Here is a 20,512-nt window from a genome sequence, read left to right on the forward strand (position 1 = left end):
GAATGTTTTAAATTATGTGGATTTCAGAGCCTGAAGACTCGACACCCCCAACGGTGACCTGTCAGAGGAGTTTGTCACTTAAAGGAATAAGTAGAATGAACGAGGGGATACAATATATAAAATTTTGGGAAGCAGTAGAAGATTGTCTCATGAAATTCGCTTTCAGGCAGCATGTTGTTGATAATTGGAATAAGTTGCCTCCCAAGGTAGTGTGAAAAGGTAGGGTGAATTTAGTCGTCATGTTTTAGAAATGGGCAAAATATAATTTTTTTTTTGTTGATATAGAATAAGTTCACTTCCTTGCATCTGATTAACCCTAACATCAGACATTTGAGAACCAGTTGTTTTAAAAAGCTCGATGTTCTATGGATTCTCTCAACAACTAAGTGGGCTGCTGATCATTTATCCTACTTTGATTATATGAGATATGAGATGTAGTCCAAACTTCCTCCAGCAGATGGTGGTACCAAGATAATACACCATGAATGGTCCAACTAATAGGATAAGCACACCTGCGAAAAGATCTAAACCTCCCAAACACTTCCTCGTTCATTTCACAAATATACGTGGTCTCAATTCTAATCTCAACAATGTCCATTTCCACTTGCAGTCTGCCAAACCACATGTACTTTTTCTGACATAATCTCAGTTATCGGTTAATTCAATTACTGCTCATCTCAGTTGCCCAAATTATTCACTGTACGATTCCTTTCGCCTCAAAGATGGTACTTGTGCATAGGTCTGTTCCGATATTCCCTGTCAGAGAATTGATAATTTGGAATCTCCTCTCTTCAATCTTCTCTGGCTTAAACTCTCTCTACCTCACTGTGTCAAATTCATCTGTTGTCTCTACCATTCTACCAACTCCACTAATCACTTGGAGCTCTTTGACTTCCTCTCTTTGCAACTTGACTTTCTCCAGTCCAATTTTCTTAACAGTGAGATAATTTTCCTTGGTGATTTTAATGTTCACAACTCCAGCTGACTTCCGTTTTCTATTCACACCGACCCAGCTGGTCGAGATGCTGAGGCTTTGCAATTTCTAATGACCTTGCACAGATTGTTCATTTACCTACAAGAATACCAGACAATCCTAATCATTTTCTCACAAACAACCATTCTAAGTACACAGTCGAAATGAGTTGACCATTAGGTATCTCAGATCACAACTTTGTGATTACAGTCTGTCCTCGTATAGCACGATAGTTGCGTTCCTAGAAACCCTCGTGCAATGCAAAATCGTGCAATATAAACAACAGGCCCTATGGGAAAAGTGGGGTTAGGTGCCGACCATCCAAGATTGAACACACATTTGGAACCAAAACATTACCAAACACAATAAATAATCGGGTAATTTTAATCGTTATAAAATACGTAAGTATTTTATAACGATTAAAATACGTAATAAAAATAATATATTATAATAAAGTATTTTTAGTATTTTTTAATACTAAAAAAGTATTTTATACGAATAAAATACGTATTTTATTCGTAAAAAATTTATTATATTAAATAAAATAGTCGTAATAAAATACTTACGTATTTTATAATACGTAATACGTAAGTCGTAATAAAATATTGTTAATGCTTTTGCTTCTATCGTAAGCAAACTTGCTTTTTGTTTGATTTTCTATCCAAAGAGATGACAGCCGTTCCATCTCTTCCAATTCTTTGTGTCTTAATCTAATGGATTTTAATTACACTGAGTTGTTCCCGCTATGAAAGTTGTTTTTATTTTCTCTGCATTCTTTGTAATTCTCGGCGTTGCCTCATTTAGGTCTGTAGCACGTGCAATATCACATGGTCTTTCATTTCGCTCAAAGCGTTTCACAATTTCATATTTTTTTTCTATCGACAGAAGCGGAATGACCATAAGCCTTACGGGGGAAACCACGGTGGGCCGGAGGCCGGTGTGATTTTGGCCATAAACCGTAGTATGAGGCCACTATAAATTTTCCCGGGTAAGAATTTTTGAGCCAGTCCGCCTCTGTTTATCCATATTGTTTTTTTTTCCTCTCTCTGAATCTACAATGTCTTCGCCAGGATGCTTCCTTTTCACACCTTTTAAGTATTTTACTAATTTTTACGGAATAAAGCACAATTACAAAATGAGGAGGCACGCTTGATACACATAAACAAAGCTGCGCGCGTGTAGCAACTGAATAAACAACACTGTAAAGCCCGAGATACACTATTAACACCTCACATTTTACTAAAGCACATTTCTAGGGGTTACTACCATAAAACAATAAAAACATTTTCCAGTTGCATTTCTACTAGTGGAATCTGTTATAAACTGGTAGTAAACTCGATCTAATTGCATTTGCGATTATATCGATAGCTGGAATTGTGTTGGTTTTTACGTTATTATGGTGAAATGTGTTTCCCCTTCACTGATATAAAACACATAAATACATTTTCAGAATCTCCTTCATTCCTATTGTGTTGCGTTCAGTTGGGGTGATTCCGCGTTCGACTGCCATTTCTTGTAAACACAAAGGCGAATCGTGTATAAGCGAATTCGGTTTGTGTTATATAAGATAACGTTCCCCTATTTATAAATCGTGTATGATCGAATTCGTGTAATGCAAACACGTGTTATACGAGGACCGACTGTATCTCTCCTCCAATGGAGCCTTTATCTCATGGCTATTCCCAACCTCCTATTGTTTGGCATTACAAGAATGCAAAATGGGATGACCTGTGAGATTTCTTTTCCTTGGTCGGATTACTGTTTCAAAACTTCTGATGTCAAAGTTTGCTCAGATCCTGTCAGTGAAATCATTCTTATAGGAATGGAATCCTTTATTCCACACTTCACTTTAAAATCTCTTCCTTTATCTAAACCTTGATTTTCCAAAAAATGTGCTAAGGCTGTTCAAGAGAAGAATGTTGCATATTTTAATTGGCTTGTTTCCAATTCTTCAGTTTCATTTTCTGCCTACACCAAAGCTCGCAACAATTGTAAAGCAGTTATTAATCAGTCCAAACTAGATTTTGAACAGGCTAAGAGTAGAAAACTTGCTTCTTCCCCTAATGGTAGCCGAGCATTCTCGGAAGGGTGAAGTGGAAGGGTTTTTTTTTTTTTTTTTTGCTGATGCTGCATAAGCTTGCTTTCTTGCATCATATGTCTACTAATGCTAATGAGAGGTTGTATAATTATACAACCTCTCATGTTTAGGGTTTTCATAAAAAAAAGATTGTCCAGTAAGCTGACAGATTGCAAGTAATGACAGGTTTCATTAGTAGTGTTAATGTTCCTTGGGTTTGCAGTGGAGCAATGAATATCAAATTTTGCTTTAAACTGGAAAAATCTGGAACAGAAATGCATGAACTGTTAAAAACTGTTTATGACAATCAAATGTTAAGTTGTACCAGTGTGTTTGTGATGACCCAATAAGTTAACATCTCTCAACCTCTCAATGAGGACAAAGTGCAGAAAATTGTTGCAATATATCATCGTTTGATCCTCAGAATGACGACTGATTAGTTGGATAGAAATAAGGAGACAATTCTGAATGAAGATTTAGCATTGTTTGAACATGTCATTATACATCAATGTCGACATAGATTACATATTATCTAAACTTAAAGAATGGCTGACGTGATAATAGCCTTAAATAGTGCATGACTCTTTCCGTGAATAATATTGTCACATTCTCACCTTTCTCTCATCCAAACCAGACGTTTTAGATTTAATTCAGATATCTGCAAACAAATATATGGTCTACCAACGGGACTAGGAATTTCTGCTGTATTATAAAAAGTATATTTAGCATCTATAGAAGATCAAATCCTTAACCTCCACTTCCCACAGTTAAACTATCCATTCACTATGCTGATGATATTCTTTTAATTTCTAACAAACAAACAGTAGATAAAACCTTTTTTCAAAATTTAATTCAGTTCTCCATAGACTAAAATACACACTCGAACTTGAACAAGATAATAGTATAAATTTCTTAAACTTAAGATTTTTAAGCATAATGATCAATTTATTCACACCACCTGTACAGTATAAAAATATTGGTTTTATATACACAGATTCGTGACATAATTAAATATTGTCATAATGATAATGGTTTACAAGCAGAGTTAAAATATTTAACTAATGCCTTTTCAAAAAGGAAATATCCCCATAGTCTAATTCAAGACATTATGCACAAAGAAAAAAATAAATTAAAGTAATAAAACAATCGCCAATATGAAAATAGTTCTACGTTTTTATTGTAAATTGCCAGACAATTTAAAAATGTGTTCTCTGACCTTACTTTAGTTTTTTCATCATGTAATAAAAAATAACACATTTTAATAATTACAAAGATACTTTCAAATACAATATTCAATACACTAACAACATAGTGTATTTAATCCCTTGTCAACAGGAATGTAACATGCTGTATAAGTAGTTCTTCGTGCTCCTTCTCCATCTTGGAGGTCGGAGGCCATCAAACAGCAGTAATAGGTAGTAGTACAATTAAATATGGTGCCTCCAACATAGTAGTGGAGCTTATTATCACCAAGTCAGTTTACATACACAGTACCATAGAACTGAACTCGACCAACACATCCAATTAACACCCCGCCAATCTCCGATTGACTCTGCCATAATATTAACTAAATTAACTTCCAGTTATAAATAAGTTCTCACTGCTTAAATTTTTTCTAATTTAATTTCATCTTAACTATACAAAAGCAGTAAGGAGGTAAGTTCCATGATATAAAGTTATCTAATTTCTTCGTGTCAGTTTACTTTTCGAACTTATGGTTATCAAAAAAATTTTTTTAGAAGTAATTGTGATCAGTAATACAGTCCATTCTGGTTATTTGGGACACATCGGGACTAGGCCCGATTAAGCGGCTGCTCCAATTATCTGAAGTTTCATGTAAATAGTTAAAAATACAATGTACCCCCCCACCTTTACAATTGGTTCACTGTACAATCAAATCACGTTACGACGAACTCAACATAGTAAAGTACTGTTCACTATACGTTGTGCAGTAAGCGCCAGTCATTGTGATCATGTGAGCAGGGATAAGGAGGTGATTATTCCCTTGTATAAGGCAATGGTTAGGCCACATCTTGAGTACTGTATACAGGTCTGGAGGCCTCATTTCAAGAAGGATGTAGAGCTGCTGGAACGGGTACAGAGAAGGGCAACAAGATTAGTGAATGGAACAAAGGGTTGCTCTTACGAAGAAAGGCTTAAGTTTTGCAAATTACAGAGTCTGGAGACTAGGCACCGGCGAGGTGATCTGATAGAGGTGTATAAGGCTTTGAATGGTTTGAGCATGCTCAATGCCAATGGGATTCTTCATCTTGCTCAGAATAATCAGCTCAGAGGGCATAAATTCAAATTGAGGAAGGACGGATGTCGGATAGATGTGCAGAAATTTGCCTTTGGCCAGCGGGTGGTTGGTTGGTGGAACCGACTTCCATCACTTGTTGTTGAAGTTGATAGCCTAAACAAATTTAAAGCTCAACTGGACAGGTATTTCGAGCGAACGGAGGGGTGAAATGGGAGTGGTGTTTTTTTTTTTTTTTTTTTGGCTGATGCTGAATAAGCTTGCTTTCTTGCATCATATGCCTCTGCTAATGCTAATGTTTGTGAATTGAATTTTAATTCTTTTAAACAGCGATTCTAATTAGCGAAAATAGGAGGAATATTATCCACAGGCTACAAAAGCAAAGATATATTAAGCAAAAATTTACCCTTTATTACCTTACCAATTAAAAAATTAAATGATACCTGAAAATTGGAAGAATATATGTGATAATCGGAATAATTAATATGTACATATGAACTAGTTGACATTTCTGTTCACTGACATTTGTGGGAGGGGATTAAAATTTAATACAGTAAAAGGATAAGCAATCAATAACAAAGAACACAGCACACACACAAATTGCAAGTAACACAATATGCTCAAGGAGAACAGAGTAACGAGTCACAGAGCTTTAAAAATAGGAATGAAGAGAAGATCTGAAAATTAATTTTTTTATATGATTGAAGATTTCATGGAAGTGTAAACACATTTCACCATAATAACCCACAGAATTCCAGCTGTTGGTATTATCGCAAATTCAGTATGATCGAGTTTACTGTCCGTTTATGATAGATTTCACTAACAGAAAGCCCAATAAACAGGTGACTGCTAATTGTTTTTATTGTTTTATGGTTGTGACCTCCAGAATTTTGACTGAACCACGTGGTACAGTCGGAGACAATCGTAGGGTAATCTCCCCACGATTGTCTCCGGCAGCTAAACCGAGAAGTCCGACAAAGAATGACAGCAGAAAGAGAAGCATACTGGAACCAAGTGGCAGACGATCTTGAAGTGGCGGCATCCAAAAACGAGTACCGCACTCTCTACCGCACCCTCAGATGTCTGAGTGGAAAGACTAAATTGACTAGTGACAACATCAAGAATGCTGATGGGACCTTCGTGCGATCACCATCCGAACGCCTGCAACGGTGGAGTGAATTCTTCAAAGCTCTGTATAATCACGACCCACCTCAGGGACCGCCAGCAACAGCACTCTCGATCGACCCCCCTGAGGTCTCCATGGTCGATGTTGAGCCTACAGTAGAAGAAGTGAAAGCAGCCATACAATCCCTGAAGAATGGCAAGGCACCAGGAGTGGACCAAGTCACCACAGAAGCGATCAAAGCCGGGGGAGATGTACTGCTTCGCCGACTACACTCACTCCTCAAAACCATCTGGTGCACTGAACAAATTCCGTTAACATGGAGGAAAGCCATTATCATACCAATCCACAAGAAAGGTGATAACCGGGACTGCAAGAACTACCGTGGCATCAGCCTCCTTTCCATCATTGGAAAGGTCTTTATGAAGATTATCCAGTCAAGACTGCAAAAACATCGCGAGCAAACCAGTCGAGAAGAACAGGCAGGATTTAGACCCGGGCGAGGATGCTGTGATCAAATCTTTGCCATTCGTCAGCCGATGGAGGAGAGGATCCGGTGTGGACAGCGAACCGTCATTGTTTTCATTGACTTTAAGTCTGCTTTCGACTGTGTCCACCGGCCTGCCTTATGGAAACTACTAGAGGTTGAACATGTACCTCGAAAAGTCATCACACTCCTCCAAACTGCATACAACGGTTTAACCAGCCAGGTGCGCATCCAGAACGATTTATCTGAGGAATTTACCATCCAAACTGGAGTCCGCCAAGGGGATGTAGCCTCCCCGTTGCTTTTCAACATCGTGGTCGACGCCATTATGAGGCAAGCATTCAGAAACAGACAGGGCATACAATATGACAAGGATCACTATGTGACTGACCTGATGTTTGCTGATGATAGTGCTATCCTTGTCGGTAACGACGCTGAAGCCACGGAAATCCTCTACGACATTGCCCGCATTGCCCGGCCATACGGTTTGAAGATCAATGCTGGTAAGACAAAGGCCCTGACAACAGATGGGTCGCAAGCCACCATCTATCTCGAAGGCGTCCAGATCGAGCAAGTGCAGGACTTTAAATACCTTGGGTCGCTGGTCCAGGAGAAGAAAGTTGCATCCACCATGGAAATTCACAGCAGAATTGGACAGGCGGCCACTGCGTTCGCCTCGCTCAAATGGTGTCTGTGGAAGAGGACCAACATTTCTACAAAGACTAAAATCCGACTCTTCCGGACTTTGATCCTGCCCACTTTACGGATCGGAAACATGGATTTGTCTCAAGTTAGATTTGAACAAACTTGAGGTATTCCAAATGCGATGCCTGCGGCAGATCTTGGGCATCTCTCTTCGCGACCGCATCACTAATGATACCATCCGCGCCAGATGCCAACAGCAACCAACCATTGCCGACCAAATCCAGAAGCGAAGGCTCAGATGGTTTGGCCACGTATGTAGAATGGGCACGAACAGAATACCATCCACACTACTTTGGAGACAACGACCCACCCAATGGAGCATCCAACGGACCGCGCCTAGGAAAACGTGGGCCAAGCAAGTGGAAGATGACTTGAAGAGCCGACGTCTCGACCTTAACCAGGCCAGGACTGAAGCCATGGATCGTATGGTATGGAAGAACATCACAGAGCAAGTCCGAAACCCTGCGGCACCTACAGCAGCATACTGGTTGCGTGGCCAACCGCCTCCCCCAGCTGCCAGCTAAGGACCAAAGAAGAAGAAGGGTAATCTCCAGTGCTGCGGTCTCCTGCCCCGATTAAACGGCATGCTGTCCCAATTAAACAAAGTAAACCCTGGCTATTTTCTCGATTGGTTTCTGTTTTTTAAGATTTGCCCCAAATAAACGGCTGCCCCGATTAACCGGTGGCCCAAATAACCGGAATCCACTGTATTTGATAGTTACTGGAATATAGCTGAGTGGATGAACAAAGTGAAAGAACTGTACTGTACTACTCCTGTGATCAGCATGTGTGGTTGTGGCACAATATAGACAGAATACAAATAAATATTCAGGAATAAGTGACTGCTAGGCTATTATGAAACCATAAAGAAAAATTAGAGTTAATTCATGGATTTTAAGTCCATAAAAAATAATTAGAATCTATCAGTGAAATTTTCTGTTAAAAAGAAGACAGATATTGTAAATCATAATTTATATAAGTTATTTTCTGTTTCTTCCTTAGTTTTTCTGTGTATACTTTGATTTATAGTAATGTTTGAGTTTCATAATGGAATGCATGCTTCTTATTTATGGACTTCAGATAGATGAATTAATTCATCTGTTTTTTTGGGTTTTATGGTTTATGATTTTTTCCAAGTTTATTTTGTTACACATCTGTTGACACACACACACACACACATATATATATATATATATTTTTTTTTTTATAGAACGTAAACTATTTGTTGGAATGCTTTCAAAAAAATGCAGTGAAAATGACGTTAGAATTATGTTTTCTCCTTTTGGTGCAATAGAAGAATGCACAGTTTTAAGAGACTCCAATGGACAAAGTAAAGGTAAATATTCCTTTATGTTTTAAATGGTTTTGGCACTTAATTTAAGCATCATGTTTTAAATATAATTATTAACTGTTACATAATGAAATTATTTCTTAAACAGCTCTAAAATTTGTTGTTTTTATTGATCAATGGCTGGATAAAATTTCATTGGTTTGTTTAATTCTCACCTTTAGATGAACTAAAGGTTGCTCAAGTTAAACTCAAAAGTTCCAGTTCCTGGCTGATTTTTTTTACACAGCTTCTTTGTCTTCACTATTTCCATGAGTTAATTTGATGTTGTACCACAGAGATACTGCTTCTGTTAAAACTCATTTACTGTCCTTCATGATAATAGAATGTTTTCTGACTTGTTACTCATTTGAGGTCTGAGTTTTCCCATCAGTGACTGTAAGAATTTCCAAAGTTTTCTTCAATTGAGGGTGCAGTAAATCAATCTCAAGCAGAGGGAGTAGGGGCTCCCTCATGAGTTATTCCAGGTTTTTCATCCCACACAACATGCAAATCAGCTTAAGGAAACACACTTCTACAACATAATACAGTTTAAAATATAATTTTTGGAAGTCTTTAATATAATACAGGGATCCCCCGGTATCTGAGTATTCATTATCCGAGTCCCCGTAGTTATGAGGATTTGAAAATTAGAGAATTAAAGCTTCCTTTCCCCTGAGAAAATTGACCAGCACTTGAATATTTTTTTGTGAGAACAACCTTCTTCATGATCGTGCAACAAATGTTAAGCGGAAAGTTAAAGACATAACTAGACACAATTTTATCTGAAAAAATATGACCAAAAAAAAAAAAAAAAACAAAACCCACGAATAACTGTGGATTCATTCTTTATTCGTACAACTGAAAAATAGTGTAACTTCAATAAACTTTACTTAACCTTACATTGTGTAACATATTATAATAAAAAATGTCTAATAAAATAATTTTCTCATTTTTCAGTTCCTTCATCCATTTTTTACTATGTACAAGTACATAATAAACATTACTATAAAATATTGGTGTAGATATACCATATCTACTCATCCTTCATAATGAGTTGCCCATGTATTGCACTATCTCGAATAAGTAACGCTTCACTTGCAATACCAGGGTACCTGCCCACCCACCAATGAAAAGCCAACTAACTTTGAAACAGTGCCGTCTGGGTGGTGGCGCCCACCGAGAATGTGTAACAGTAGTCTTCTCTATTAGTGAAGCATTACTTATTCGAGGTAGTGTAATACATGGGCAACTTATTGTGAAGGATGAGCACAATATGAGATACAGATGAAATGATGCTTTTTACACTACTATCATAGTTTTTTTTTAAGAGTTTTCTATGGTGTATCTACACCAATATTATATAGATATAGAACCTTAAACTCAATGTTATTCCTCATTGCATTTAGTTTTATTTAAATAATAAACATTATGAAAATTGGTCCTTGTTTTAAGTGGAATTTTCTATAACCAATTATCCTTGGATAACGAGGAACCTCTGTAATAATAAAACCTACTTATCAGCTGTTAATGCATGCAATCTGCAGACATTGGCTGCAGATTATCTGCAATATATAACCTGGGTGCAAAAATTCGCAGGTTGTATTTTGAAAAAAACAAAAAAAAAAAAAAAAAAAAGATAAAACAAGTCACTTACCAGGTATTCCATTTTGTCATCTCTGAAGTAGCTTGTCGAGATGAAGGAATTTATGGCTTTGCTGCTGTTTGAAGAATTTCTTGATCCCTTTCAGTTTTCCACTGAACTCCAAAAAATCACAATCTCTATCCTTCCTGTGAAATTTTGATTTCAAGAACAAGAAGCAATTATGAAGAACTCTCTCTGAAGAATATGAAGAATGAAGGCTCGCACATAGCTACAGACTGATAGCCAACCCTACAGACTGAGAATTTGCCTTTTTTGCTCAATTTAACCCTTCTCTACCTACCATTGTAATACAGTTGATGATAAAGAATTTCTCTGTCTTTTTTCCAAAAACTCAGTTTTACACCATCTCTTTATTTCTTTTCTGAAAAAAAAAAAAAATAAAAAAATAAATAAATAAATAAAACATTAAAATTTGGTTATTATTTATTTATTTGACAAATGTTTTCTTATATTCGTTAATGAATTGGCATCAAGAGTGCTGTGGTAATCTTGTGTTGTAAAATATAAAGGGATGATAATAGCAATGTTCTCTGTTATGTGCAGTAATTTTATAATACTTGTGTAGTGTTAATTAGCAGTGTCTTTCGGTAAGATGCCAAACAGGTATAACATTATCAGAACACACATGAAAGCTTCTCCATGTATTGTAAAAGCTGCAAAAAAGGCAGCTTAATGTTGGTAATGCACTATTATGGTAGTTCTAAAAACGGAAGTAGCAGGGTTATTAAAAGAGGAGATTCAGCACTTCATGGTGTAATAGGCAGCACTGTGTATGTAAATGTGATTTTTCAATTTCAAGCTGCAGAAAACACAATCAGACATTTCAGAAAAAAAATAAGCATAATGACAGTGTGCAGTATATAAAAATAAATGCAAAAATAGATATTGCATTTCATAATGATGATGATGATATCATGTATACCAAATGTTTATTTTTCATAGAACATAATCTTCTCTCAAATGTGCTGATCATGAAGGTTTGTTAAAAATGTTTCCCAATAGCAAAATGACAAAAAAAAAAAAATAAATAATAATAATAATAATTTTGGAAGAACAAAAATAACAGACATTGTTAGTGAAGTTGCATGGATAGGGGAAGAAGTAGTGATGGCTCTGAAAAATGGACCATTTTTGATTGTTACAAATGGCAGTAATCAAAGCGATTCCAAGCTGTATCCCATTATGGTGACATTTCATAATAATAATAATTCTCAAATCAAAAGAAGCAGTGTTCTCTCACTGCCAGCATTGGACATCTTCTGAACCTGAAAGTATGTAGAATTCCTTCCAAAAACTGTCTGGCACTTAATGCTGATAATGCACTGTTATGGTAGGCCTAAAAATGGAAGTAGCAGGGATATTAAAAGAGGAGAGTGAGCACGTTGTGGTAACAGGCTTCATTGTTATCTTATTAATTTGTGCACTGAAAAGGGATCTGCATTTCTTCCTGTGAAAGTGGATGAATACATGTTTATTTACTGCTATTTAGAGAGGAGAGAGATATAAACAAAAAGGAAAGAGATATAAACAATTTTAACTGATGCATGCCACTGAATTAAAAAAAAAAAAAAAAAAGATGTTGAAGAATATGTGTAGATATTGGCTGTTTTTGGTTGAATGTAACTAGACTTGTAGAATAGTGGCAGTCTTTGACAAGTCTGTTTAATGACGAAGTTAGAAGTGGTGAGAAAAGAAATATGAGCACTTTTAGGATTACCAAATGGAAAAGTACAAGTGATCACTAGTGAATGGCACTGACTCTGGTTCACATCCAGTTCTTTGACCTACCAGAACGAGACACTTCTAACCACACACTCAACATTTGTTCTTTTTATTTTATTTTTTATTTTTTTTTTTTCCAAAACGTTAGATGAACACACATGCATGCTTTTTTTTTTTCCCAAAAAAACCTTTAAAATACACAGTCAACATTAATGGCCTTTTATGCACCTCAGATCAAAACTCGTTTTTGGTCTCTTCTGCAATAGAGCCTCTCTCTCTTGGCCATTCTTAGCCTCTTGTTGTGTTTGGCATTACAACAATTCAAAATGAGATGATCTGTCAGATTCTGTGAGAATGCAAGTGCCATATCTGCAGCTTTTTGAAAGTAAAAAGTTGGCAGCTATGCTCATAGACTACCTTGCTCTTTGCTAAACATTGTTGAACATTAAGGTTGACAGATACTTATGATAAAGGAACTAAAGTCTCCCCGATATATATGGTATTACCATATATTTTTGGGTATTCTTGGTAAATTGAAATGACTTCTCAGTTGTGATAGTAAATTGAAGTGACTATGTACATATTTCAGTTAAATATGTACAAATTAACACTATTCTGCATTTTGGAAAAAATTCAATTTTCTCAGAAAAGGATGTTTCTGAATCATTTTCTAATGTTGATTTCAAAAATACTTCAGTTTTTTCCATAATGTCAGATTTCTTCAAAAATCATGAAAGAAAATTTGATTTTTCATAAATTTTTATTAATTTTGGCAGAATTTGTGCACTGAAATTATAACAAACTGCCACTTTTACCAGATTTTTATATTTAAATACATGTTGAAAACACTCTTTAAAAGGGCAGTATTGGTAAAACGACCACTAAATGTTCACCTTTAATTTTAAAACTGTCTACAATGGGTCAAATTTTTATTTCTTTGATTTTCTTGTAGATCCTTCTTCTTTACAGTTCCTCTTCAGCATCCAGCAATAGTAAGTCATCATGTTGACATTCCACCTCCCCTGGAACTTCATCTCCATGTCTTGAATGTCCTGGTGAAACCTCTCACTCTGTTCTTCACTAACATTCTAAATTTTCTGGGAAGTAGTTGATGTGGGAGTGTAAAAAATGTACCTTGACACTTATGTTGCAGCCCAGCTTCTTGAAGTTTGCGAACATGTTTTCAACTATGTCCTTGTAGTCTGAATCCTTGTTGTTCCCTAAAAATTTCTCAACAGACCTGAAGCTAATCCATGCCTATTTTTCTCTTTTATTCATACTTCCCTCAAAATCTGCTTTTATCAATTTGCGAATTTGAGGTTCAACAAAAATACCTTGTTTTAGCTTCTCTTGGGTGATTGATGGGGATTTGGTACAAAGATAGTTGAAGCAGTGACCTTCCCGAGGTAAAGCTTTCACAAACTCCAGTGGTTTATGAACTATGTTCTTTGATCCAGGACAAATTGCTCCTCTTTGACAAGGACTTCACATCCCAGTGCTTACTCCTTGCCCGACTGTGCCACTCACACAAAAAGCAAGGCATATTTTGTAGCCAGATTGCTGTTCAAGTAACATGCCTATCACTTTAAAGTCAACACAGACCATCCAACCATGTTCTTTATACTTAACATGGTTGGATGGTCTATGTCAACAACTTCTTTAAGTTTGCATATGTTTCTTTCAATAGGACAGAGTGAGATACTATAATTGACCCACATTTATTTACACTGTGGAGCAACACACCTTTGAGACTCCTCTTTGATGAGTCAATAAAATATCCCCATGCTGTGTAGGATTGTAACTAATTCCTAAATAGTTCATTAAGTCATTTATATTATTGCAAAAAACCATAGAATTTTTCTCAGAAAAGTAGGGGGCTAGTTCTCATTCTGTCTGTACCATAAGAAAATCATCCCATGTGCTAGAACAGCGTTTCTCAAACTGTTCCACGAAAAATCATAATAATTAAAAAAAATAAAATAAATTTTTGCATATTTGTAATGGACACCACTTTTGTATCATTATAATTTTTAACATTTTTTTCAGTTATTAATATACTGGCATAGACTAATAATCATATAGAGCGTGGAACACTTTTTTTTTTTTGGTGCACTTTTGCATAGGTATGCAAAAGAATTGCATAGAAGTATGCATAGAGGTAATGAGATCTACAAAATAATAGCAATGTAGTGATCTAATGTGCCATTCGTATGCAATTTAGCCCAGAGTACATGGGTTGAAGAGAAGAGGAAGCAAACCAATATTATAACTAAACTCACTTCCTTGTATAAATTTTTTTTTAATAATTATCAGTATTTCGAAATACTATTATTAAAAGAAATGACTATGGGTTTGTGGTTGAAAAAAGGAACTTTAAAAAGCAAAGTACTTCTAGTAGTGCAACTGTGGTCAATGAAAACAAACACAATATTGTCACATTTCAAAGTGAGAATAAACAATCTCAACCTTTTGTTCCCCAAAAAGTCCGAAGTGAAAAAACTGGAACCAATAATAAAAGACCAAAACAAAAGTACGATGACAGTTATTTGAATTTTGGCTTTACGTGTGTTGGAAATAAAGATGCTCCTGATGCACAGTGTGTCATATGTAATAAAATATTACAAACAGTTCTTTGACTCCCGCTAAACTTGTGTTTCTTAAGTGTTCCGTCAGTATATTGTGAGATGAAAAGTGTTCCGTGGCTAAAGAAGTTTGGGAAACGCTGTGCTAGAAGATATTTTGACTTAAGTCTAGAACCAAGAAGTTCCTCAGATTCCTTTGGTAAATTCAAATCTCTTAGCAGATCATTGAGTTCGTGCTGTGAAAACAGTTGAGATCTGGACTCGATGTTTCCTGGCATGTAGACTTCAGTTTCAGCAGCTTAACTTTCAATGCTCTCTGATACTGCATTATTATTATTATTGTTGCTCTTATATTATTTCTCCCTGATCGGGGGATTCCACTCCTTGACGAGTATTGCTACTAAGTACACAGGGTAGTTGTGATATCTGGTGTTACTGTTGGTCGAGGAACTCTCTGACTATCATGGTCTTCAGGATTGTGACTTTCTGGAGTTCCTTATAGGTGTTCTCTGGGAGACCTATTGCTGCTATGTAGGGTCTTTGGCATCATACCGGTGGTTGACATGATGATCGGGATGGTTGTTACTTCTTGCATATGCCACATCTCCTTGACCTCCTGTCTCAGGTTCGTGTACTTCCTAATTTTTTTCCTCATGGGTTTTCTGGACATTGATAGTGTTGGGCACCACTATGTCCAATCAGATAGGCAGCCTTTTCCATCTTGTCCACAAGGGTTATATGGCGCCTCCGTGGCCAGGTGGGAAGGAGCAGCAGTGGTAGCACACGCTTCTTGATTAGACCGGGGTTCGAGCCCGTCGCCACCAAATATGGAGAATGCGGAAAGGTCAGGGAATGACCACCGCATATCCCGGAGCAATATGGCCTTAGTTGCTAATGCTCCTAAAAACCAAATAACAACAACAACAACCACAAGGGTTATGTCCAGTCTGTTATGCGAGATGGTCTTATCCGTTATTATGGCACTGTCCCTGTATAGCTTGTGGGTTGGGGTCTCTCCAGTACTGCCTGGGGTTCGTACTTGTAGTATGGTACACTTTCTTTGGTCAACTGGTATTTCCTCTGTAGCTTCTGATGTATTATCCTGGCTACCTGGTCGTGTCTATGAGTGTTCTCGGTCTGGGTGATCACCTTGCACCCCGCGGTGATGTGTTGAATCGTTTATGAGGCCAGGTGGCATCGTCGACATGTATCATCTGACATTCTGAACTCCTTTGCGATGTATTTTTTTTTATGTTGATTACCTGGTCTTGGATGGCGAGCATGAATTCTTCAGTCTCGGGGAAGAGCGTCCCACTTGTGAGCCATGCATTGGAAGCAGTGTTATCGATGTGATCTTCTTCATGGAGAGTCTTCTTTGCACATCTTTCTAGCTTCATTTCTTGTGCCATCTGGGTGGGAGGGGGCTCTTTGCTTAGGTTGAGTGGGGTATACCACTTATCTATCTTCCTTATGGCCTGGTGGAGTGGTGCTGTGTTGTTCTCAAAGTAGTCCTTCAGGTTAACTATCACTGTTTTCTGTTGGTCTATCAGGCTCCTTCCTCCTTCTTTCTGAGCTATTGTTAGTCTTTTCACTGCTGACTTCAGGTGGTGTTGGCAGCTCTTGGTCATCATTGTATTATTATTATTAGCCATATGGTGCAAGGAAGCCTGAGGCTTATGCTGCACCAGCAAAAAAATAATTTCTGAATTACCCTGAGAGAGAGAGAGAGAGAGAGAGAGTCAGAGAGTCAGAAGTTGAAGGGGAATCATTAAAAAAGAGAAGAATGATGATATCCAGCTCAGGACCCTGGGTAGGCCAAGCCGATACTTACCAGATGTGAGCCCCTGGGGCTAATTCTCTAATATAAGTCGAGGGAATGGAATCAGCAGGTTATTTCCATGTAGAACTGGTCCACTGGCAGATGGAATATTAGGATATACAATGTCCTTCTTACTCTTTGCATCCTATCCCTTTACATTAATGTCCTTGGTCACCAAGTTTCACTCCAAAATAAGCACAATACACATTTTTTACAAATTCTCTAATATCTTGTTTCTGCTTGGGGACATAACTTCCATAAATATAACAAAACAAGTTCGGATTGTTCAGACACTTGCCTAAAGACATTTTACTCACTTTTCACAAATTTGACACGATAATACTTCATGGAGCTTGCAAGGTCAAGAAACAAAATGAAAAGGCAGTGTTTTCAAGGTATGAAGATTTAATTTACAAATTCACAGCATTTACTCCTAACTTAATACATATTTAATAATACAACTCATGACATCAACTTAAGTGATGTGTGAAAAAACAGTACATGATAGAAAAAAGTGAATAACATTTCTGAACTCTGCTTGAGAAACTGAGTTAAAAACAGCTATTAGTTTACAAATGCTGAATACCACGCAGAGTGGTGTTATCTTTTATTTTTGTGCACTAAAATAACTAAAAGGTGAAACATATTCAAGTTCACATAAGAAATAAAAAAGAATATTTAAGTAATTTAAAATTTTATAAGTAAAATGGCTAGAAATTAAGAGTAACTGTGCTTGTTGAAACAAAGCTGATCTGAACAAGAATTATTCTGCTATAGCTAAAACTTAACTCAGCTTCTGATATCCATTGTTAGAGCAAGAAAGATACAATGCATTTTTAATAATACAGATAAAACATGGAGATGTAAGGGATATCAAAGGAGGAAAGGAAAACAAAATAAAAGACCAAGGCTCAGAAGAAACCAATCATGGAGGCATGCCTGTGTGTTAAATAAGCCTAGAGACCAGGTGTTGGCAACCCTAAGACGATAAAAGATGATATCATTTAAGGTTGAACAGCAAAGCTTCTTTTTTATAAGGAACTCGGCCCTCATAACTGCATAGCTAAGTTCTCATTGTGAAAAGGTAAAAATAAAAAGAATGAGAAAGCTTGGAAATATATTAAACAACAAAACCAGGAATTTATTAAAAAACAATACTATGAAATGAATTCCAGATATGACATCAGTATTAAAACATCAGAAACAGTGCATAAAAGCAATGAAAAGAAAAATGGGGAAAATAATTAAGTATGAGGCAGAAAGCAGTACACCATGCATTTTGAATTGTTTTCAAGTGCTACGTGCATACATGTTAGAGACTGGTGGTAGTTACAACTTGGAAGAATCACAAGAACAGAGAATCTCACTCCTTGGTTGATCAGGATTGGTCTTTATGTAAGTTTCTTATGGCCAAAAATTGTAGGGAGTTCAGACATTTAACATGTGGTTGTCTTCTAATTTAAACTTATATATTGTTAGAGCTTCTAATTTATATTCATTATTTAATTTAATTAGGATTTTGCAGCATTCAGGTTTTTGTGACACGAAGTGATACTGGTCAATATTGTTTTGTGTATTGTAATTATGATAATACATGAGCAATTTGGAAATATCAGTGCAACCATATCTGATAGAAGAACAACAAATGTATTTTGCTAGACACTTTTCTTGGCCGTTTATCTTTAAATATCATATTTTGTACTTGATTTTGAAGAAAGAGCCAAGTTTGGAACTTGAGGAGAAAACTGATATGGCAAAAATACTAATGTGCTATAATTCTGAAGTGGATTCATCCTGCAAAGGTGTTGACCTGTGTAACAGTCTCATTAACCTTGGAGAGGGGTGGGTGTGTGCTAGCCTGAAAAAGAGAATTTATGTATTGCAATTCATGCTCTGAATCAGGTTCTAAAGAACAATATTTTATGGCATTATGTACCTGTGTTTTTAAAACAGAATTTTTTACACTATGTGGATGTGTAAACTATAATGCAAATATTGACCATATGCATAGGTTTTTAGTAAATACGTGTACTCAGAAGTTCTTTTTTTTATGATAGTTAACTTTAAGAAAGTTACATTATTATTATTGTTTTCTAGTTCAAGGGCATATTTCAGTCTAGTTGGAATGAATTGAACTGAGGCAGAAGTTTATCTGTAGTGACTCTGTTGCTTGTGATAAGAATATCATTGGCAAATCTGGAAAATAATTTAAGCTTTACTTTGGTGTTAATAGTCTGTGACCTACAGTTTGGTATTAATATTCTGTTTTCAGCAGTAATTAAGTAGTGGGACTGGACCAGAAATCCAGTCCCATGAGAACCCAAAAACTTAATGCATTTGTGAATGGTGTTCGAAACATTTGGATGGTGATAATAATGCAAACTTCAACCATGTTATTTTTTAATTCATTTTCTCACAAAGTTGGAGGTTTAATTTATTTTAGTTCCTTTATAATGTCCACTAAAAATGGCACATATTGGTGCTACTTAATATATTTTATGTTGGCCATATCTTGCCATTCCTTCTCCAAAAATATAATTTCACTTCTCAAATTATAAAAACATATCAACACCTTGTAACATGAAAGCAAACAAATTTTGATATAGTGTGGCATATCCTTTTACTCACTCTCCACATCAGTAAGAAAAGAAGAAACCATTTGATAAAACTCATTTTAAAATATGGCCCAACTTTATTTTTGGAAGTTTTGGAAGGGTGGAAGTTTTAAAATTTAATTAATTTTATTATTAAATCAACTTTTTTAAAACTTTTAAAATCAACTAGACAATTGTTATTTGTATCAGCACGTTAGGGAAAGTACTAGAGAAAACAATATTCTAGACATGATCATCACTCATGAATCAGATGACATAATAGGGCTGACAGTAGAAGGAAGTGATCATGGAGTTCTACAGTGGACAATAAAGAGAGAAGTAGCAGTAGTTAAAGGCAAAGGAATGGGTTATAATTTCAGGAAAGGAAATTACAACGGCTTCAGTTGCTACATGGCCTCCATTAACTGGGTAGATATCTCACAGAGAGCGAATACAATTGAATTATGGTGTACTTTTAAACACTTTAAAAAAATGCTTCATGAGGAGGATTCCAAGTTGGATAAATAATGAAGTTGCCAGATTACTTGAGCAGAAAAAGATGACACGGAAAAGTTACAGAGCAATAAAAAGTACTGAAGCCTATAAAGCCACAAATTGATCTTGTAATAGTGCCACAGAAAAGGTTAGGCTGGCAAAGAGACCAAAGTGTGGGGATAAAGATTTCTTCACTTATATAAATGCAAAGAAGAGAAGGACAATTCAGATCAGACCCTTATGTAATGGACATGGGATAGTATTAGATATCCCAGCTGATGTTGCAGATGAACTCAGGATTTACTTTGCATCAATATTTACAGAACAAAACCCCTTTTATTTCAATCAGAAATTATGGTAATGAAAAAATGTACTTAATGATATTGAAATTTCACATGATTATTTAATGAAAAAACTTTTGAGCCTACAAGCGAGTAAGGCTCCTGGGGTTGATTGTATATACTCTATAATTTTAAGGGAGACAGCAAGCGAATGCACTGAACCATTAAAGCTAATTATGAGAGCATCACGGGACTCAGGAGTGATTCCCTTGGATTGGAAAAGTGCGAAAGTGTTGCCAATACATAAAGGCGATTCTAAGAGTGTAATGGGAAATTACCGACTGGTCAGTCTACTTCAGTAGTAAGGAAAATCATGAAGACAATGATGAAGGGTGGAATTCAGA

At 36.3% G+C, this 20,512-nt stretch overlaps 1 protein-coding gene across 4 annotated transcripts in view; it reads left to right on the forward strand.

Annotated features, from left to right (window-relative positions):
- LOC150087936 (CUGBP Elav-like family member 1) overlaps positions 1 to 20,512 on the forward strand; it is a 549,389-nt gene that overhangs the window by 174,670 nt on the left and 354,207 nt on the right. For all 4 annotated transcript variants that reach the window (XM_090369279.1, XM_090369282.1, XM_090369281.1 and 1 more), the window contains exon 5: positions 8,833 to 8,958. In XM_090369279.1, coding sequence (XP_090225405.1) covers positions 8,833 to 8,958 — 126 coding nt within the window. The remainder of the gene's footprint in view (positions 1 to 8,832; positions 8,959 to 20,512) is intronic.

Source organism: Mastigoproctus giganteus, chromosome 3 (assembly GCF_048544385.1).
Source record: "Mastigoproctus giganteus isolate SK-2022 chromosome 3, ASM4854438v1, whole genome shotgun sequence".
In the NCBI taxonomy this organism is placed as follows: Eukaryota; Metazoa; Arthropoda; class Arachnida; order Uropygi; family Thelyphonidae; genus Mastigoproctus; species Mastigoproctus giganteus.